The 22,799-nt window shown below is 49.4% G+C and overlaps 1 protein-coding gene across 1 annotated transcript in view; it reads left to right on the top strand.

The window, feature by feature from the left end:
* The window catches only part of FAM117A (family with sequence similarity 117 member A), a 44,742-nt gene that overhangs the window by 5,536 nt on the left and 16,407 nt on the right, over positions 1-22,799 (top strand). The window contains exon 2 of the mRNA XM_039227887.1: positions 21,069-21,238. Coding sequence (XP_039083818.1) covers positions 21,069-21,238 — 170 coding nt within the window. The remainder of the gene's footprint in view (positions 1-21,068; positions 21,239-22,799) is intronic.

The raw sequence follows: 22,799 nt of genomic DNA, 5'->3' as shown, positions 1-22,799 counted from the left end.
TCTGGGGTGGAATTGCAAAACTTCCGGTTACGGTGGCCACGTGAGTTGTGCCAAAGTGGTTGGTGGGCTTTAATAGCACTTTGACCTGTGTTTTTGGCTAGGTTATACTGAATGGTGTCATGGGCACCTCGGCCACACAGTTCATCATTGATCTTACTCTTTTCTTCATTAAACTGTAATTAACGCGCAGGGTTATATTAGTTCCCTTGTACAAGATGATGATTCAGCAGTTCTGTACATCACTCAGTGTATTTTTTTATCTTAACGGAACTGTTAGAAATCAAGGGTCCTCGGGGCTCCCCGCCGGCTCGGTTGGTAGAGCATGAGACTCTTGATCTCTGGGTTGTGAAATCGAGCCCCGCATTGGGTGTAGGGATTACTTTTAAAAAAAGGAAACCAAAGCAAGCAACCTCCTCTGAGTTTTTATGCCTCGCACATAGAGCCTTTGTGCTATATGGATTCACACTTTAGAGGGTGACATATAATCGGGACAGGCCCGGTTGTATATTGTATATTGGGATTGACACAATCTCATTTATCAACGCTTGCCCGGATGCTCTCCTAGTCTTGCCTGGGCTTACCCTTATTCTACAAGCAGTTTGGAGCCCTCTCACGGGGCTGGAAGGGGAAAACCCATGTTTCCTTCCCAGTCTAGAGAGAAGGTGGGTGCCTACAAGCACATTGGTCAAGTGAGAGTGGACAATCTCTTCCTGGGTTAGTAAGGTTTACCCACTTTGAGGTGAGTAGAAGGGGAGCCGGGAGGAGTGGAAGCAGCCAAAAGATGAGTGGGAAACCCGGTCGAACTTCTCCCCCTGCCTGAGTTGAATCTTCGTAGAGGGCTCCATTATTTGGTTTGCAGGGTTATGAATTAACCAAACACGGGCCGAATCTATTCACATTGTTAGGTCAACACCAAAGCCTGATCTCTGAGAGACAAGGGTTTTGGATTCTATTTGAAGTTATAAATTATCCGTGCTCCAGTTCCTCCCCAGGGGTGGGGAGCTTGTGAAGGCCCTGTTGTTCTTGGGAACAGCTGTATGGGGGGAGCTATTCTACAGCTGGCTGCCCATACTCAGCTCGGGGTCTCCCCCCAGACCCTCCCTGGCACAATGCTTTGTCCTCAGGATCACTACAGAGCTCGCAGGCTCAGCTTAGGGTCATTTAAATGGTGGACCTCAGGCCCGAACAGGCCTCAGTTGACTTTTACTGTGTCAGAGCACTATAGCCGGTCAAGGGTGGCTTTCACAAACTGAGAAGCACACTATCAGAGCGTTTCTTCATAGGGAGTCTTTTTAGCTTCAGCCCTAGAGGAACCTGGAACTGAAGTCTGGGCTCTGTACAGACAGATGCTTACCCGGCCCTGCCTGTGAGCCCCAGACGGCAGACAATGGGGTGGATGGAGTGCCTTGAGTGCAGCACTGCCCGCACATGAGCAGTTTTTACTTCCGGCTCCCTAATAAAAAGGGTGGAGGTTGGGGGAGGCCCAGGACAATTCCTCTGAGGGCTCTGGTTGATCTGAAGCAGCAGACCTGTGATCGCGGCGGTGGTGGTGGGGCGAGGTGGCCGGGGGGGGGGGGGGGGGGGGGGGGGGGGGGGGGGGGGGGGGGGGGGGGGGGGGGGGGCGGTGGTGGAATCTTCTGCGTGGCTTCTTAGAGAATGGGCAGTATTTGGCAGGGCTGAGTTCCAAGTTTCGGATGCCTCTTCTTCAACCCTGTGACTTTTGGAAGTGGAGGGAACTATGTTAATCAGCACAACCCCAGTCTACCCCCAGCTCTGCTACCTGAATCCCCTATCAACTGATCCTAAATGAAAACATGCAAGGGAGCATTGCAGTCTCCCCTCCTTAAGTGGCAAAGGTAGGATTAACCCTAAGGCTCTAAGAGCAAATTACTAACACATCTGCAAGTGAATAAAATACAAATCCAGGCAGGAGGAGGCATAGAATAAAGGAATATTTAGTGGTAGGTGGGGCTAATTAGAGAATTACTAGGATATTTCTAGGAAGCTTTTTTCTTTTTTTTTTTAAATTGGCCAATGCATTATTCTCCCTAAGGTTGAATTAAGTTTTTACTCTCCCCCTTCCCCTTCCCTTTCAAAAGCAACATTGGTGTGGCCCTGTCTGGTCAGCTTTGTTTCTTTATACTTTCTCAGGTCTCTTTAAGCCCTTCAGCCCATGCTGCAAATTGTGTGCCTGCCTTTTTAAAAGGTAGGCACCTCATGTTTCAAGTTCAAGTGCAATGGAACTCACCCTGCAGCTTGAACAGATTTGAGTGTTTTTGCAGAGGGAGGGCCAGGGCAGATGGGGAGTGTCGTGCTCAATAAATACTTGTTGGATTGAGTGGCTGGAAAGGCAGCAGGGGTGGGGAGAGTGAGACACACTTCCCCCCACCCCCGGCTCATTTGAAATGGTTTTTCCCACTTCTGGTCCGCACACACTGTGCCCCCTTTATAATACCTCTCTGCAGCTACTTCCAAGGCAACCTCCCCCCCCCCCCCCCCCCGAAGTGTTAGTGTTCTCTCTCTCTTTAAATCACTGGTCTCCTATTCATCCTGGTCATTGGGCTTGAAGCCCAGCTGGTGGCAAAGACGTGGCATTTCCATGGATGTCATTGCTAGGCCTGTAGGTTCCCTTCCCCTTGCACTTAAAGCCAGAGGGTGAGCTCGGACGGTTAGTTACCAGGTTGAACCATGGCAACAGCCAACGTTTAGGATTTTGTTAGGATTGTGTTGGGGGGGAAGAAAAAGCCAGGCTACCTGGCTTTATTTAGGCTTAGAAGTGGCTATGGGTATGAGGCCAAGGAAACGAAGATGAATACTGGGTCCCCTTTCATTCCAGGTGGATTTATACCACGTTCCTAGTAGTGCTAGAATGTATGGCAAAGGGAAGCAGAAAAATGAAGTGTGAATCGCTGACTTTTCTAGGCTAGGGAGCAGAACTATCTGTGGGCCCTGGGGTGGGGGGCGGGGTTCAGGCGTCACCTAGAGGCGCGATCAGGCTGGAAGCCCCCGTCTGCCAAGCCAGGCACCACTCAGCTTCTCCTATGCCCCCCAGGCCCCCAGCGAGTGGGGAAATGCTGGAAAGATGCCATTGTCCTTCTCCAGGCCCTGGACACACAAACATGGCCATCCAAGGAGACTGCGTTCCTCTACTTTTCTGATGGCTTAGTCACAGTGGTTTTATACTCCTGCGCAGCTGTGGAGGGGTGGGTAACTTTGGACAGAGTAAGATTGTGATTGAGAGGAAGGAGAGACCGCTTCTGTTCCCTTGCCCTCCCTTCTCCTCTTCCCTACTCCCCTACCCACTCCCCCCACCCCCCACCCCCCGCCACTGCCTTCCCTTGAAGAGTTTTCTGGGCTCGGGGCGTGTTTGATCGCCCACACAGCTTGGCGAGAGCCAGCGTCGATAACATGTGTGCTCCCTGCCCCACACCTGCGAGCTGGCTATAAACCTGCCACGTGGCCTCTGTTTGGGGATTGTCTTTGTAACTCACACCCATCAGATATGACAGACCAACTGGGGGTTGAGGGTGGGGCTGGTTGGCATTTGGCGAGACCAAGGGGATGCAACCAGAGAGCATTCACGGTATTACGTAGTCCGGATTTAGAGATTGTGTAGAAGGCGGTGCGAGCCACACCCCTGCGGCTGGTGCACGTCTGACCACGGAGAGCAGCATCTGGGCTCTTTCTCACTGCACCCGCAGCCCTGGGGAGTTCTGTGTTCGCAGGAGAAGACAAAAACAGCTACTTATGTGGCAAGAAAGAGTCGGTGAATCCCAACCAGTTGTCTTTTTCAGGGAAGTTGAGGACATAAGTAGCTTTAGTGTTAAAGTATTCCATTCATTGAGCTCTTGGCCGCTCCTGGCGGGTACTCTGCATCATTTCTCACCCATCCTCATGACAGCCCTCCAGGTGCACGTGGCATTTACTTGTTTACGCAGATAAGTTAACGAGGCCCAGAAAGGAAGTGACTTGCCCAAGACCACGTGACTTAATAAAGCCCTTTTGCTCCCAGTGCCGGGGCTCTTCCCACATACGTGTGAAGAGTCCATTGTGAATTTCCTCCCAAACTAGCATCCTCTGCTGCCTGCCCAGCACACGCCCAGCCTTTGTTTCCCTTCTGCGTTTATGCCTGGATTCCAGGAGTGAGAATTCATTTGTTCTGTTGACCAAAAGAGAATCGAAAGGGACGAGGGGCCTCGAAGAAGTCTGTTGGTTCCTTGAGCCACCCCATAAGTGACTGACTGTCCACTCAATGCAACGACTTGGAAGGTGATGGCTATTGAATTACATGCGTGCTAGGGTGGAGGTACGATTTCCGTGTAGGATGAGAAGCTGACCAGGGACAGAGAGATGCAGGACACAGGCAGGGTTTTCCTCCTGCCTTCATGGGGTCAGAGTCACGGAGAGCTTGGGGCTGGGTCAGGGAGCGATCCCAAAGATGGGCCATATAGGAAAGGGTGTCTTTTTTAGGTGTGACTGCATGGAATCCCGCAGAGCACCTGGGAATAAATGTAGGTGGTGCATTCCTCTGGTGGGGGGCAGGTGTGGGTGGCATTGCGCCGTGATGACAGCTTAGTCTTCCTTATAGGGAGGGAAACCCCCTCCCCGTCACGCTCTATTTGAGTACGTCTCCTCCTCCTAGCTCTAGGTTAAGTGGGAGCAGAGTCACTGTGATACATGGCAGCGCCTTGATGAGATAAGCGTGTGCCCAGTAAAGGGGAATAGCAGGGACTTGAACTCAGGAGAAAGCTCCATCATCTAGGGACTTGATACCATGGAGAATCGCCTGGCCTGCTTCACAGAGGTTACCTGGCCTCTCCCTAGAGGGTTACGGGCAGCTCTTACCTCCTTACCTCTCTTCCAAAACTAGATTTTTGTGTAGAATTCTTGAATGTTCTGATAACCATATGCTTATGTGGATTACTTCTCACCTTCCTAAGGTAAAATCCCACGATAACAAATATTATAAACTACAATTCTGTATAATAAAACTGTTTCCATGGTTCATATCAATGCTTTGTTGTTGTTTTTTTGTGTTTTTTTGTTTAAAGAAAAGGGTAACCAACTGTCTTCTGTAGCGAGTACCTTTTCTCGTCCCTGTCCATTTATTAGTTGAGCCCTAAGCCAGGGCACTTGAGCGCTAGCTGTTTGCCTTGGAGGCAGGGGGAAGGGAGAGGGGCCAGTGGACCCATCACCCAAGTAGCAAGCCCCACCCCCGCCCCATTTTTCATTTTGTCTCGAACCTCCCACCCTCCAGCGCTTCCTTGTTTTCAAACAGAGCACCACACAAAAAAACCAACAAAGGACGGTGTGTGCGTTTATCTGAATGTGAGTGTGTGAGTGTGTGTCTTGAGTGTGAGTGACATGCAGGTGTCGAGTGAGCACGTGCGTGTGAAAAAGGGCGCGCGAAAGAAAGCAGACGACAGAAGCTGGCGGGGCGGGTGTCTGACCGAAGGTGAACTTGGGTAAAGGTTAGGTGGATGTCCTCTGTACTCTTTTTGTTCCTACGTCTGTAAGTTTAAGATTATTTCCAAATAAAAGTTTTCAAAAGTGAGCGCACGCTTGACTAGGTGGACTGGACCAGGAGTTCTTGAGAATATATGCCCTCTTCCTTCCATCTCATAACATCTCTTATTCTCCCCCATTTAACAGACAGCAAAACTGAAGCCCAGAGGAGTAAAGTGACCCCGTAGCACGCTGGGGAGGGGCAGGATTGAGGCCCAGGCATTGACCACTGTGGTAGGCCACCCCTCAGGAGACTAGACTGCAGCTTGTTCTCACTCCCCGAGTGGGTCGAGGGGACCATCAGACTCCCAAGAACGATTGGGCACCTGCCGCGGTGTGCCTGAGCCCCGTCCGTGCCCTGCATTGACCCAGTGTGTGTGTGTGTGTGTGTGTGTGTGTGTGTGTGTGACACTGAGCACACTCACAAAGGTACCTTCTCGGGAAAACTGCTTCCCTCTTCTAAGAAACACTCTTACTCCTCTCTTCACTCAGCTCTCTACGTTTCTTAAAGTGCAGGAGATCAGAGGGGCCGTGGCGTGATCTTATTTCAAGTTTTTACGGCAGAGATCGGAGGGTGAGAGCAGTCGGGTTTGGTACAGAAAGCGACGCCAGAGTACGGGCCCAGGCCAGACAGCTTTCTGTGCAGCAGGCGGCCGGTGCGTCGACAGGAGCCCGAGGTGGGGAACATTCGTGCGGTCCAGTGCGGCGTGCCTTCCCACGTGGACAGGAGTTACAGCTTCGTACACAAAGGGAGGGCTCCTTCTCAGTCATCGAAAACCTACTAGCCACAGCACCTGCGGAAGGGGGCCTTTTCTCGGACCCCAAACCACGTGTTTCACACCTCTCCGTGCTCCTTGAAGACCCTGGAATTATTCCTGACAGCTTTGCGTAACTGATATGTCCCCCCAGCTTCCAGAATTGGGGTGAGTGAGCGAGTCTTCCTCTACTTCTTCTCATAGAGAAAACAGTTTTGGCAAAATTTAGTTTTAGTGTGTGTCCTTTATCTGCAGGGCCTCCTGGCGGCCACCCCATGGCCATGAAACTGTGGTTAAACGGGCGTCAAAGGATTTTTGTTTCCCCATAGGCTTCAGCCAGTTATGTGAAATAGACCCACGAGCATTTACTGTATTATTGTCGAGCTTCTATGTACTCAGATTGCTTGTCGTAAAGCAGTGATCAAGTTATGGAGGCTATCCTCACTGTTCTCTGATTCTTCTCAGCTCGGTCTTATCCCAAAATAAGCGTCAGGTGGATGACATCCACAGTCAGAACGAGGTACAGGAGGATGAGGAAGGGCTGACCCCTAATTCCTGGTGGGTTGCATGCAGCTTAGTGGTGTGAAATGGCCAAAGCTGTCTACTTGGATGGGACAGTGGCCAAGGAGCCTTCTTGTTCCAGTTCTTTTTTTTTTAAAAGTATTTATTTAGAGAGAACAAGTGGGGGAGGGGCAGAGGGGAACAGAAGAGCCCAAGTGGGCTCTGCAGCTGACAGCACAGAGCCCAACGTGGGGCTCAAACTCGCGAACTGGGAGATCATGACCCGAGCTGAAGTCGGACGCTTACTCGACTGAGCCACCCAGGCGCCCCTCGTTCCAGTTCTTAGAGGTATAGGTAGGATGTCTTGGTAATTAACCTCCCAAACTGTTTCTCTGAATCAGATTCTCCTTTGCTGTAGGAGGCTAAACCTTTTCTTTGCCCGACTTATAAGAGACCAATACTGCTTAACAGCCCTTGATTTAAGAGCAGACATAAAGCCCATCGCGTAGGGGGAAGGTGGCGTAACTTACCTTCCAGTGACGTGTGTTGTTGCCCCGTCTTCCTCTGCATCTGTAAGCACACGTTGAGAGGTGACAAGCTTCCTTCTGCTTGGAAGTCATCAATGGCCTTGGGCATACGCCGATGGAAGGAAAAAATCTTCCCACTGGCCTACCTTTCAAGGCGGTTTCTGGAGGGCCCATCTGGTCTTGCTTTTTGGACTAGGTTTACCCTGGAGGCACCACCTAACCTTTGAACCTCCCGTCTGAACAACTAGAGAGACCAGGACGGCAGCCCAGGGGCTGTCCTGGAATGTCGCCCAGCACACTTTGGGGTTTTTCCACCGGCAGGGCAACAGCCTGCGAGTTTGCCTGGGATTCGAGGTTAGGCTGGGTCAGTTCCAGAATGTCAGAGGCCAGGTGGGGGAACCACGAGGTGGGATGTCGCCGTCCCTTGGGTATCTCCTCTTTGCACCCGGGGACACTAGAACTGGCGGAAGGAGATGGAGGTGACCAGAGAAGGTTTCGCGCAAGTGGGACAGTGTGGGCCATGCAGCTTTGCGAAGCTGCGAGGGCCGAGCAGAGTGACCCTAACAGGGTTTTAGACCTGAAGGCAAAGCAGATCCTGTGACTGAAACTTCCTGGTCCTGAATGATTGAGCAGTTGCTCCATGAAGCCCCCGTCACCCACCCCCTCCACCCCAAGCAAAAGGAACCTGAGTCAGTTAAGAGACTGACAGGTTCCAGCCTAGCGAGGTGTGGGCAGGGAGCAAACGTGCCCTCTGAGCTCTGATGGCTGCTCGCCCAGCCACGTGACCAGACCTGCTGCCTGTGGCTGGCTACCCGTAAACTTAGCACCGTTTATCCTCTCCAGCTTGGTCTGGGAGCCCACAGCACAGCTGTCTGATCAGCCGAATCTCCCTTCGAATTTGTGGCTTTGTGTCCTGCCCCTTGCCCCCCACCCCCCACCCCTTAGCTTACCTTGCCCCAGACAATGGCATGGGCTCTAAGCTTTCCATGTAGCTGAATTGATCAGCAGCCATCTTTTGTTTACCCTTTAATAGTTGGGGGAATTCTAGAACTAGAGAAGGCTCAGACTCCTCTGCTGTCACTCCCTGCCTTCTGGGGTGGGGGTGACTGCTGAGACTTGAGGGGGGCATGTAATTCTCTTTCCCCAGAGCTGCTGGGGGGGCAGTCCTCCTCATCCAATTAGGATGAGCAAGGAAGCTCTTCCTTCTATCCACCTAGACTCTCTCCTCTTCTAACTAAAGTCAGTTTACTTTCCTTCACTTTTGCACCCATGCAGAAGACTGATAAAATTCTAAGTCCTTAGAAGCAACCTTTCCTTTAGCCATTATTACTTACTTTCCAAGATCTCATTCTGGGACAGACCTGATAATGGCCAATGGATGCCCAGGGGTAATTTAGCTGGGCATAGCTGAGGTTGTATCTAGTTCCGATTGTGTTTCTGGACTCGAGGAGCCCCTTCTGTCTGCCCATGGTCTTGGTCTTGCTCCGGGATGACGTGACATTTCTTAATTTAACGTTGCCTCCTTCGTTTGGTATCTTTACTCTACCTTGTGCTGATTTACATCTTTCAATTCCTTGCCTCAGATTAAGCCTCATTCGCTGTTTCGTTTCTTCTTGCCCACCTTCCCTTTCCCCAAATTAGAAGTCCAGAGCAGTGACCCAATTGAGTTTGACCCTAACCTGCCAAGATTGAAATGCTAAAGGGTTTAGATCCTTGCTGAGGAGATCCTTGCTGAAGAGTGAATGGAATCTCCATCTTCCCAAATTAAGCCAGTTCTTTTTTCTCCCCCCACAATTTTTACTTTGGAAGAATTTCCAACCTACAGAAACATTGTAAGCACACTGCACACCCATTTATCTTTCACCTAGATGCACCAGTAACTTTTTGCTACAATTGTCAAATCTCTCTTCTCTCCTTCTCTGTGTTAGGTATGTGCATGTCTACACTTGCGTGTGCATCCATATGTGTGTTTTGTTTGTTTGTTTCTTGTGAACTGTTTGGAAATTACAAATACCATGACACTTCACCCTTAACCTTAGTGGTATCTCCTGGAATAAGGCCATTCTTATACATTATCATGGTATCATTATTGTCCCAAGAAAATTATCTATAATTCCACACCATCTACTGCCCAGTCCATTTTCAAATTTCCCCTTTGATTGCTCTTTTCTTTCTTTTTTTCTTTTTTTTAAGACTTTATTTTTTTAAAGTAATCTCTACACCCAGCACGGGGCTGGAGCTTACAACCCCAAGATCAAGAGTCCCATGCTTTACCGACTGAGCCAGCCAGGTACCCCTTGTTTTTGATCTAGAATCCAGTCAAGGTTCACATTTGGTTATGTCATCTTAAGTCCAGTTAGAATTCCCCTCCCACTTGTGTTTTTGGTTTTTGGTTTTTTAATAACTGCTTGAAAAGCGTGGACCAGTTCTGCCTTCGAGCTGTCCTACATCCTGGATTTTCTGGCTGTTTTTTTTCATAGTGGCATTTAACTTGTTCCTCTATCCCCTAGATTTCCTGCAAATGGGAAGTTAGGTCTGGGGTCTGATTTGATTCAGGTAAAACATTTTTAGCAAGAACATTTCATGGGTGAAGTTGTGTACTTCATATTATATTACTTTAGGAGGCACATAAGGTCAGGGTGTCCATTACTCGCAATGGCTAAATTTGATCACTTGAAATGGTGTCCACCAGACTTCCCACTGGAAAAATACATTACTCTTTTAGTAAGTGGTTTATGGGATGATACTTTGGCATTATTTAAATATTCTGTTCCCCACAACATTTCTTCCAGTGGTTTGGTACCCACTGAAAACTTCCTAAGAGATTACTTTGGGAGTTGATAAAGCTAGTTGGAATTAACACTTATGGATGACATAAGTATGAACATGAGATGGTCAAAAGAGGGATACATTTTTTTTTTAAGAGTGTGTGCAAGCAGGGGAAAGGGGGAGGGAGAGAAGGGGCAGAGAGAGAGAGAGAGAATATCCCAAGCAGGCTCCACACTTAGCACGGAGCCCAATGCAGGGCTCAGTCCCACAATACTGGGATCGTGACCTAAGCTAAAATTAAAAGTCAGGTGCTTAACCAACTGAGCCACCCAGGTACCCCCCAAATTAAAAGAAAATACTTTCTTTGGGGTTTTGGAATCAGTGGGGAGGGGAGAGGCACCAAAACAGGGTCAATCAAATTCCATCAAAGACTAGGTATTTTATGGGGCGCCTGAGTGGCTCGGTGGAGCAAGCATCTATCTGAGTTCGGTTCAGGTCATGAGAATACGGTTTGTGAGTTCGAGCCCCACATCGGGCTCTGTGCTGACAGCTCAGAGCCTGGAGCCTGCTTCTGATTCTGTGTACGTGTGTTTCTCTGCCCCTCCCCTGCTTGCACTCTGTCTCTCATAAATAAACATTAAAAAAAATTCAACAAATTAAAAATAAAAGACTGGGTATTTTGCGTGAGTCAGGCTGATATTAAATTGAGTAATAGTTGCTTACACATATTTTGCTGTCTGTCCATTTGCTTGAGGTCAGGGAGAAGACAGGCTGGATGGAACTAAAATTAATTCCTAGTTTGCAAAGCAGAAATTATTTGGACTATTTGGAAGTTATCTATAATTCTGTTCTTCCTTCTTTTTCTTTCTTTCAATCACTTTCTCCTCACTAGAAAAGGAATCTCATTTTTTAAATTGTCTTCTTCTTCCCCTTGACCCTCCCCCTCAAGATGCCCAGTGGGTCAGACAGTGTTCCGGAGACCCAGGTATAATCACCCTGGTTCCTAGCAAGGGAAAGGACTAGAACCCTTCCAACCCGTGGAAGTAGTTCCTCACCCGAAGCAGCCAGGCAGTCAGACACTGGAACCTGACAGAGGAAGACAGGGGTGGGAATTATACCCTCAAATGTCTTCTTTTGGGTTAAAAAGATCTGCATCTCCCTTTTCTCTGTGGCATTGGAGAAATCAGTTCACCTCTTTACACGAGGGCGTGTCCCAGGCCCCCACCTGGAACACCTTGGAAACTCTTCATCCTGTTCTGTAGGTGAGTTCACGAGAGTGGAGGGTGCACACGTTCAGAGCAGGAATCTCTAAGTTTCCGTCGCGGGTGTCCTCTCGCAGGATTTGGTGTAGATGAACTTTCTCAATCTCTGATGCTTCCTGCCCCTCATTTATCTTACAAGACTACCTGAGAGCTGATTGGATGTCGTGATTTCTTCTTGACTTGATAGGAATCAGATTGTTTGCAAGAAGCGAAGATACGGAGGGGTTTATGCCTATCCTCCGCATTTATAGGCCGCCCAGAGATTCCTCGCTCCCAGATAACCACGGGTGGCGATTTTTTTTTAAGAGGGCGGTGTTCTATTTATGCTATGCTGTGCTCTCAAAGGCCAAGTAGATCCCAAAGGGAAGTGCGTTCCAATCACTAACTGCTAGTATTTCGTTTTAAGAATGTTGAAATCCGACAGAACTAATTCTTCAGAGAATTCAGATAAAAGGTGAAGAGTTCACACCACTTCCTTTTCTTCCAACTGCAGCTTCTTGAGAATCGAGCAACTCTCTGAGTAACTGCTGTCTACTCTCTGCACACGCACACACGAGCGATCACCCTTTTCCTCCTTCCTGTACGAAGGGTCGGCCTCCTTATGTTTTTCCTCCCCACGGTGACATTTCTAGATGGATTTCTCCTGGCTCTTCTCTCCCACTTCCCATAGATGTGGTCTGTGTGCTGGGAAGTCAGACACCACCAGAACTGCTTTCCCTTGAGCTGCACACTTAACCACGCACTTAGGAATTCATTAAGGGTCTGGCTGAGTAGTTTCTCCTGCATACATAAATATCATCGCTCTTTTCTGTCTAGGTAGGCCTTCTTGGTAAGGGAAATGTGCTGTTACTCTTGTTTCCTCCTTTCTTTTCAAATCGTGTTGCTGTAACTACTCCCTGTTGTGGTTGCAATGAGCTATTTGCTTCGCGTGGAAAGAGGCGTCTAGAGCCCCAGGTTTGATTTTTCCCAGCTGGGATAGTTGGGGGTCTCCTTGGGCTTTCCAAGGAGGGCTTCTAACTCTTGTACAGTCATACTGGGGATTTCAGTTTGACCACAACTTCCCTCCAAAACCCACACGTCCCTGAGTTCAGCAGCTCTGCAGCCCTGGACCACAGGGCGCTCAGAAGACCAGCCTGCAGTGTGTAATCCCAACACCCGTACTGAAATGGAAAAAGAATCCCTGTAAGGCTGCTGGAAGGAACTCCCCTACTGACTGCCAATCTGTTCCTGGGGAAGTGTTTAGAAATTCTGATTCCCTGTTTTACTTCGCTCCTCTTCAGATTAACATCCCCGCCACCTCCTCCCCCAACCAAAGTGGTGCATCACAGCCTGGGGGTAGGGGTTGGGGGGGTAGGGCAGGCCCTGCTCCTTCGATGGCCAGCCGTGTGCCCGGCCTCAGCTTCCCGGGCCGCCCTGCCCGCTCATCTTTCTGAAGGAAGATCCCTGCCGGAAATAAGCAGATTGTAGAAAAACACACATACTATGATCTTTTATTAAAAAAGACACACGCACGCATGCACGCGTGCATGGAGAGAGATCAGGAAGGGTGTGACCAGGTGGTGATCTCTCAGTGGGGACCCGCACAGTTTGAATTTTTCAGTTTTTGCCCATCTGCGTTGCCTTATTTCCTACAATATAGCTACAGCCTCTGTTACAGTAAGTGATCTCTCTTTAAGAGACGAGGTAAGAAGGCTAGTGCGAATAATGCTTCAAAGCCCAGCGGCACGAGAAAGCGACTCCTAGCTTGTTAGGCTGGCTAGTGGTTGAGTCTTGGCCACGTGTGTGATCTCATGGGCTCTCTTTCTCCCTTCCATAGTCCTTCCTGGGTATTTTGGGGTCCCTGGGCCTCGTGTTAATGAAGGATGGGGGAGAGGAGTCTCATCTTATTTCCCAGGCTTCTCCTGCATCGCTTCAAAGGTAGTAGTAACGTGAGTGAAGTCGCCCACCCCGCCCCACCAGATGCCCAGCTGAGACCTCCTGGTCAGCGGCTGGTTTCTCTGTGCCAGCGGCCAAACCTCCACCCCGCACTCTGTCTCTGGCCGCGTTGAAAAAGGCAGCCACAAAAGCCTCACTTCCTGCATCATCTGCTGCCTTCCTCCTTCCCCTGATCCCCTCAAAGCACTGTCATCCTTCTCCTTTGGGTTCCTGGGGTGGGGGTGGGGGGTTGCTGGTGTGGTCAGGCCCGAGCTGATCTCCAGCCAGGGCAGAGACTGTGCCCTCCTCCAGTATCAAGGGCGCTTAGAGACGGGCTTGGTGTGGGCGCACAAAATCTGCTCGCTGGAGGAATCCGTCGGTCCATGGTGGTGCTCCAGGCCCCCTCTTAGCCTCTGTCGGTCTAGTGTCTCGTCTGCTCTTTGCTCTCTGCCCCCTGGACTAGCCTCCCAATGCACAGACGCCCGACCGCTGGGCCTCTCCACTCTGCGCCCCTCTCCCCGGAGCGAGACAAATGCAGCAGTTGGGAAACAGGACCGAGTGACTCTGGAAGATAGCACCTAAGGCTTCTTATCTCCGGTGCGCTGTTTTGTTTTGTTTTTTTCCACTTGCCGTTGCCCAAGAACCCGAGCGCCCGCCGCTGCTCAGCTGCATATGGTGAAATGGCCTGGCGCCGTGCCAGGTGGCTTCGGCAGGTGGTTGGGCCTCGTGCGATGGGCCGATAATACCCCCCAGTGCTGTCAACAGGACGCTCCACCCTCCCGCAGGCACCCTGCCACACCCCCCCCCCCCCCCCCCCCCCCCCCCCGCAGCCTGCTGCTTTGTCACGGCCCATCATGATAGGGGCGTCCCTTCTCAGATAGGGGAGATGATTGTCCCATTTCCCTCCCCCTCCCCTGTTTCCCAAATCTGAGAGGGGTACTTTCCAGAAATGAAACCAGCTTCATCTTCCCAACCACAAGCAACCGTCGCGATGATTCTCCTTTAGCTGCAGTCCCACCGTGGCAGCGTAGAGCCCAGTCCTCAGATCTTTCTGGTATATCCATGAGGGATCAGCCTGCGAGCTCCCGTTCTACGACGCTCAGCTCGTGACATTTTCCCGGGGGACGGTCCCACCTGAGCTAGGTCTCCATGGGCAGCACACCTTCTCTAAGCAGCTGTATGTCCCTCTCTGTTTATTCAAGGGGGTGTCCGTCTTGGGTTAGACTGGCATTAGCAAAGTGAAGGCTTTGACACTGAAGTCACGAACATTCCCTAGGGATAGTGTGTGGCTAGGGCAGCAGTCTCTTCCTAGGCTCCTTCCGCCGCCTTCTATCCTGAAGAATTGTGGAAGAGGAAGGGATTAAGTGACGTTGACTGGCTGAACCTGATCTGTCTGATGAAGACTTTAAAGCAATTTTATGTCTCATCTTCTGTTCTTTAGAGCATCCCTAAGGAGGGAACTTAGGCTGGGCTCAGGCTTGTCAGAGGGGAGAGCAGGCACAGTGAGATCGGGTGATGGTGGCCGCAGTCACATCTGGGTAGAGCCTCAGTCCCAACTAACTGGGTCCCTCACATCTGAGCCGCTTCTGGATACGTGAGGGGGGTTGCACTCTGTTCCTGCCTGCCGCCGCCTTGAGGATGGCACAAAATATGTCACTGTCTGATTCTAGCTTTGGATGGCATTCTATTTAGTGGCGGGGGGAACTTGACACCTTGGTTTAGCCCTTTATCGGTTTTGGTGCTCAAATTAACAGGTGCTCTCTGAACCATTTAGGGCAAGGGTTTTGAAATAAGTGGTACGTTTTCTTTTCCTATCAAAATCTAATGTTTCAGAACATGCTCTCCTCCCCTTTCTTCCAGGCATGAAGGAAACAGGACATTTTACTCTCGCTGGAGGCATCGGGACATGCCAAGAGTTTGGGGGTCAGGGAGGGGAAATGGGGCCTTGCTGAGGTCTCTGAGAAGGGCATTCAGTCACTTGTGGCTGGTAGGAGCTATGCCAGCGCTATGATATGGTCGCTATAGAAATAAGCCTGGGGCCCTGTTGCCTTTGAAGGAAGAGAAACTGAGGCAAGGCCTCCAGATGACTTTGATGCAATGAGATCCTTGCAGGTCTGGCGGAGAGGAGAGAGGAAGGCATCAGAGGCACCTGGTTCTGGATTGGGGTGCTTCCTTTCTCTCTGTTTGTTTCTTTCTTTCTTTCTTCCTTTCTTCCTTCCTTCCTTCCTTCCTTCCTTCCTTCCTTCCTTCCTTCCTTTCTTTTTGGTTATTGGCATTTTTATGTATATGGAAGAGCCAGTCAGGACCCATGACGCCCTTAGACCTTTGTGAATAACTTTGGTAAGCGGTAGCTAGAAAGCATGTAGAGCTGACCAAAGTGGGTGGTTGGATTCTCACGGCAAACCCCAGGATTCTGGGTCCCTCCTCACCCTGGGAGCACTGGGAAGAAAGTCCCATCCCTGATTACTGCCCTTGAGATTGGCCTCCTACCAGAACTCGTGATCGGGGTGGGATATGACGTGATGGGATATGACGCGTAACGTGAATAGATACCAAATGGGTGTGGTTTCAATGGCCCCTAGGAGATCATAGAATCCCAAGGTTACAGAGACTTTAAGAAACAACCCAGGCAACCCAGGAAACAGAAGATGAGTACGGACACCTGGGCAGTGCCTACCATTGAAAGACTCCCTTCCCCGAAAAGGGGCTAAAAAGGCAATCCTTTCTGCAAGTGTCCTTGCAACCTTGGAGGGTGTTCCTGATGCCGAAGGGCCAGGGGCCCGTGTGGGGTGATTGAGGAGGAAGGAGGCTTGGGTTTAGGTGTTAGGACCACCTCGGACCTTGTGGGTGACCGAGTCTGGCCCGAGGCTGGCCTTCCCTGGGCCTTGGTTCCCTTACGGTCCCCCCAGCCCCTTTCAGGGCTGACAGGAGAGTAAAGACCCACATTAAAAGACTGTGCAGATGGGGCGAAACTCGAAAGTTCTATATAAATACCAGAGAGACCTCATGGTCCCCGTAAAGGAAGAATCTCAAACAGGATTTTGCAGCACCTTCTGCCAAGAGCCTGGGCGAGGAGGTTCCCAGAGCTATCTCCATCTCCCCTCCCCCTCGCTGCTCCGCCCTCCCACCCCCTGCCTCCGCCCCGGGAGTCCCAGCCTCTTCTGCACAGCCGTGAAGCAGCTGTCAGGATCATGGTGTTTTGGCCTTGATGCCAGCCTCTTGCTCATCTGCTTCCCACCTGCCCCTCTGTTGCTCGGTCACGTGATCCTGTAAACTTGCTTTCTGAGGCGGCCGCTGCATCTCCCCGGGGCCCGTGGGCGCTTTCGGATGACCACGGGGCAGCCGTGGTGCGTCTGACCTGCCCGCCAGCTTGTGTCAGAACCTCCCGGACTGCCACCATTTGATCTCAAATCCAGGATAGGAAAAAGAGCAGAGGACACGCTAGTGCAGAAGATGAAGTTGGGGCTTGACTCCAGCATGCCTGTCGGTGACTTCACTGGGTAACAAGGTACAGGGAACAGGAGAGAGAGGTCAGGCCTTCCTGGGCCAGAGAGAGGAAGACACAGGCAGGCCTGGGGGCTTTACTCGGGGGAGTGGGTTGAACAGGGATGCACAGACTTGGAATCCATGCTATAATTAGAGACATTCCCTTGCAGTAACAGCTTTTGATTTGATTTGATTGTTTAAAAAAATTTTTTTAATGTTCTTATTATTGAGAGACAAAGAATGAGCAGGGGAGGGGCAGAGAGAGGGGGAGACACAGAATCTGAAGCAGGCTCCAGGCTCCAAAGCTGTCAGCACAGATGCCAGGCTCGAACCCACGAACTGTGAGATCCTGACCTGAAGTTGGACACTTAACCAACTGAGCCACCCAGGTGCCCCAATGGTTTTTGATTTTATACGAAGACTTAGGCCATCACCCAACTGCCAGCCCTGTTCTAGCACTGTATGGGGTACAAAGATAAGTTAGAGACAGTCCTTGGCTGCAGGGTGTTTATTATCTAGGAGTTAAAATACTCATAATCCAAGAGAGAGGATGCTAAGTACCAGAAGGGCACAGAGTGCTGGAGAGAATCAGAAAATCCCGAGATACTGCTTCCAGGGAATCCAGAAGGCTTCATGGAGGTGGCGCGGTTAGGCTGGCCCTGACTCACGGGGCAGATTTCAGCCCTGGGCATGTGGGCAAAACTTCAGCAGAGGGAAGGCCCAGGACATGAGCGGGAAGTTGTGCATAGTACGGCTCATCTGGGACATAGAAACCTTGGAGAGGAGTGCCGTGTACAGGAGAGGTAAGTGGGACCAGAGCATGAGGCCTTTGGCCACCACCTTTGAAGACGAGCCTTAAAAGAGTTTTAACAGAACCGTTAAGGTCATAAAAATGTGTCTTGTAGGTCAATATATATTATTTGGAAAAATGTTTATGGTATAAGGTGAAAACGTATAGCAAAACAATATGTGTGGTATGATCCCAGCTTTTTATTTTTCTTGAAATTTAAAAAATTGTTTTAATTATTTTTTTAAAGTTTGTTTATTTATTTTGAGAGAGAGAGAGGGAGAGAGAGAATTCTAAGCACGCTCTGCACTGTTAGCACAGAACCTGATGCAGGGTTTGAACACGCAAACTGCGAGATTATGACCTGAGCTGAAATCAAGAGCCGGACTCTCAATCAACTGAGCCACTCAGGCGCCCCAAGTTTTTTTTTTACTTTTTAAGTAATCTCTATGCCCAACATGGAGCTTAACTTCACAACTCGGAGATCAAGAGTCACATGTTCGACTGATCCGAGTCAGCTGGGTGCTCCGTATTTTTTATTTCTATTTTATTTATTTATTTTTTAATTTTTTAAATTGTTTTTACTTAGTTATTTTGAGAGAGAAAGAGCACACTTGGGGGAGGAGTAGAGAGAGAGAGGGAGAGGGAGAGAAGCCCAAGCAGGCTCCACACTGTCAGCACAGGGCCCAGTGGGGGGCCTCGAACTCACGAACTGTGAGATCATAACCTGAGCTGAAATCAAGAGTCAGGCACTTTACCAACTGAGCCACCTCGGGGTGCTCTCCTCCACCCATTTTTTATTTTAAAACACACGCATGCACACGCACACACACACACGGTAGCAAGGCTGATGTGGTTATAGCTCTCAAAGTATTATCCGTGATTATCTCTGGCTGTTGAAGTTCAAGGTTTTTTTCTTTTTGTTTATATATTTGCTGACTTTCCCACAATTCACTTACTACTTTTGCAATATGTTTTTTCATTTGTTTTAAATAAGCACATATGAGGGGCTCCTGGGTGGCTCAGTCGGTTGGGCGTCCGACTTCGGCTCAGGTCATGATCTCACAGTTTGTGAGTTCAAGCCCCGTGTCAGGCTCTGTATTGACAGCTCAGAGCCTTGAGCCTGCTTCTGATTCTGTGACTCCCTCTCTCTTTGTCTCTCCCCTGCTCACATTCTCTCTCTTTCTCTCTCTCTCAAATAAATAAATAAATAAATAAATAAATAAACATTAAGTAAGCACATATGATAGGTGAGGGAAAGGACTTAGAACTATGACAGGAATTAAATAAAAACAGACTGAAAGTTACCCATGGAGGAACATTCGTGATCTGCAGATTGTGGGCAGGGAGACTCGTCAAATGTCCAATAACATGGGAATGGCTAAGCAAACACCAACCTGGTGAGACATTATGTAGTCATTGAAAATGACAAATATGTAGGTTGTTGATACTTGGAATGCGTATATGAAATGGATAGAAGAAAGCAGAACATAATGTACATTTCATATTGATTACAACTGTGTCAAAGTGTGTGTAAACGTGTTTGGATTTGGATAATGTACATGGTGTTAGTATCTCTTTTTCTTTTTTAACGTTTATTTATTTTTGAGAGAGCACGCGTGCGCACGCATGTGCAAGTGGGGGAGGGGCAGAGAGAAAGGGATAGCGTATCCAAAGTGGGCCCTGCACTGACAGCATCAAGCCCAATGCAGGGCTTGAACTCACGAACTGTGAGATCACAACCTGAGCTGAAGGGGGTGGGACGCTCAACTAATTGAGCCACCCAGGTGCCCCTCTTTTTCTATCATGGTAAATGTTTAACATAAAATTTACCATTTAACTACCTTGAATTCACAATTCAGTGGCATTAAGTACGTTCACAATATTCCACAACCACCACCACCATCCGTTTCCAGAACATTATCATCACGCCAAGCAGAAACTCTGTGCCCATTAAATAATGAATCACTCCCTTCACCCCCTAAGTCCCTGGTAACCTCTATTCTACTTTCTGTCCCTGTGAGTTTGGGTCATGTAAGTGGAATCATACAATAGCTGTCCTCTGTGTCTGCTTTATCTCACTTAGTATAATGTTTTAAACTTTTTTTAATGTTTATTTATTTTTGAGAGAGAGAGAGAGACAGAGCGTGAGCAGGGGAGGGGCAGAGAGAGAAGGAGACACAGAATCTGAAGCAGGCTCCAAGCTCTGAGCTGTCAGCACAGAGCCCGGCGTGGAGCTTGAACTCACGAGCCATGAGATCATGACCTGAGCCGAAGTCGGACGCTTAACCGACTGAGCCACCCAGGCGCCCCTCACTTAGTATAATGTTTTAAAGTTTGTGTTGTAGCGTGTATCAAAATTTCATTTCTTTTTGAGACTAATAATCCATTGCGTGCACACACCACGCTCTGTGTATCCATTCATCTGTTGATGGGCATTTTGTGGCTTCTCCCTTTCGGTGGTTGTGAATGACAGTGCTGTGAACATGGGTGCACAGATACCTTCTTGAGACCCTGCTTTCAATTCTTTTGTATATTTACCTAGAAGCAGAATTGCTGGATTGTACAGTGATTTGACGTTTAACTTTCTGGTGTCTTTTTATTATATATTTTTTTCTGATGTCTTTTTAATATAAAGCTCTTCAAGTTTATTTATCCCTAGAGCCCCCGGTTCCTTTTGCTCTGTTTAATGCACACATGAATTGTCAAGGGATTGCTACAGATGTGAAAGCCTTTTTGCTCTGTTTAAAGGAAAGAGCCTTTGCAGATCTTGAGAGAGTAGAATGTTTTGAATGTGGCCATGGAATACATGGTCAACCCAAACGATTGAAACTTACACGTAATTCCAGAACCCTCACGTTTTATAACAGTTTCAACGTTTACCTTCTCCCCAAATTTAACCGAGGTAAAACCTAAACGAATGGATTTATAATTGCTTTATGTTTGTCCCATTTAGCCTGGAGTCGGAGACGGTGGAGGGAATCCCAAAGACTGATTTTCCCAAGCTGGGTTCCTCCATCCTGGGTGGTCGAAAGGAGTTCTCTTATTCCCTCTGTCTCAGTTCCCTAGGTTCGCTGAGCTAACCAGTCTTGAAGGAAGTATAAAGAGTCCTTCAGTTAACTGGGTTGAATTTGTTCAGTGCTTAGGAGCTGTGCAGTGGGTGCCGGAGAGAGGGCAGGGCAGGAGATAAAAGATTGCTTTTTGGCCACTTAGAGTTCCCTCGTTGATGATGGGAAACAGTCTTGCTCTCCTATGAGGCTTCAAAGTTCACGGTTCATAGTCCATGAGGAATGGGAAAAAGATAGAAGCCATGTATAAAGTAGCCCTGCATCCAAAGCAAAAGGATGTAAGTTGTTTCCAGTGATAAAGTCCAGCTGGTTAAGTCAGAGCTCCGGTCACACTGTATTTGCTTTTACGGGCCGCTCCATGTTCTTTTAGGAGGGAGGTGGATACAAGTGCAGATGTGGCTGTCAGGTGAGGCTTGCTAGGAGAGAGAAGGCTGGTTACCACGTCTCCCTCCTCCGTGCTGATGTCAGGGTGGGCGGGCTGTGCTCTCTTCCAGCCAGCGTCCCGTGCTCCGTGGCCCCAGAAAAGTCAGTGTGTAGGCCTCAGCCACCCCAGGTCCGACGTACATTCTCCCTGGACACCATCCTCAGCTCCTACCTTCTGGGCCAGTGGCCACGAGACGCTGATGGGGCCTTCACCGGCTGTGCCAATGACAAGGCCACCCAGGTAATGACACGCTCTCCTAATGGGATGAGGAGGGGGGGAGGGGGCCGGCTGAGGAGGCCTTTGGGCTGCTTACCAGCCCCATCACTGGAATGATCTGTTCTGGGTTATGGCTGTAAATATTCATCAAGGAGCTTTTCATCATCTGGTGTTTACCAGGTTGGTTTTCTCTGCGAACTTACGTGAAAACGAGTTTGCCTTCCGCCTGGCTGATGGAAGAGAGAAGTCAATCTGGGTTTTCCAGTTTGGCTGTGAGTGTGTGTGGGGAAAAGCAAGAGTTGGCTTTGGAATGTATTCGAGGTTCTCAAAAAATGAGATTTACCTTTCTAGACTTAAGCAGGCCAACGTTCAGCTGCAGAGGCATTCCCCAGACAACTGGAAGAGGTGGCCAAGAAGCCGGTGGAGCTAGGAGAGATCCCATTGGAGCAAACAGGAATGGAAAGTTCTCAGATGATGAAGACTTGAGCCCTAGCCAGCAGCCCCATGGGATTTCAGTGGGCCCATTCGGGTCCTTTGAAGCCCAGGTCCTCTCTGTCCTATTGCTTCCTTCCTGACGGTCTTTTCAGCAAGAATCCTAAATTTGGAACGAATCTCTTTAGATCACCCAGTCCGCTTGTCAGCTTTCGAATGAGATAGTGTTCACCTCAGCAAGGAATCGTCTCCTAAGTGAAATTATACAAAGGTATCTTTTTTTTTTAAGTTTTGTGTTTTGCATTTGTAAAAATGCTTATTTTTGAGAGAGAGAGAGTGCACGCACATGCACAAGGGGCAGAGAGAGACGGGGACAGAGGATCTGAAGTGGGCTCTGAGCTGACAGCAGAGTTCCCGATGCAGGGGTTGAACTCACAAACCTCAGGAACATGACCTGAGCTGAAGTCGGACACTTAACGCACTGAGCCACCTGGGCGCCCTTACACAAAGATACCTCTTGATCTGACTGGGGACTTCACATGCTTAGCAGTCCTTAAGTGTCAAATCTTTTCCATTTTGATGCAGTTTAAACTTATTCCTATTCGGCTTCCGAACACAATGAGTTATCCTTAGGAAAGAGGAAGCAGGGTGGGAAGAAGAGGGGCTCACAGGCACGCCTGCATCCTGGGGGCGGGGGCGGTCCTGGACAAGTCAGCTGTCCCTTTGCTAGCCGGGAGCGTGTACCTGTCCTGCGGGCTCACACGTGGGGTGACAGCCAAGCGTGCAAGTGTTCCGTGCACTCATGCCCCCACCCCTCTTTGGTGCATGTCACGTTGGTCCCTTTTATTTATTTTTTTAAATGAGATTCATTTTGTAATGTTCCTGGTGAATGTTTGAATGCCCAGTCCTGTTCTCGGCCTGTGGAATGAAGAATGAGGAAATGAAAATGAGATCTGGCCTCTGTGAGTCTGGATGCCCGTGCCATGAAGGCCAGCGAACAGACAGCCAAGGGAGGGGAGAGATGGGGCAAATGCCTGGCACAGCTTAGAGGAGAGGAATTCTCGTGGGAATGCCCCACCTTGAACCAACAACAATTTGCCGCAGCCAAGATCAGCGAGGCTCTTTAGATCCACAAACAGAATGCAAAGGGAGG

The sequence above is a fragment of the Hyaena hyaena genome, unplaced genomic scaffold (genome assembly GCF_003009895.1).
Source record: "Hyaena hyaena isolate Hyena2069 unplaced genomic scaffold, ASM300989v1 scaffold_29, whole genome shotgun sequence".
In the NCBI taxonomy this organism is placed as follows: domain Eukaryota; kingdom Metazoa; phylum Chordata; class Mammalia; order Carnivora; family Hyaenidae; genus Hyaena; species Hyaena hyaena.
The sequence above is the reverse complement of the archived record's forward strand: the minus strand, read 5'-3'. Positions and strand labels throughout refer to the sequence as shown.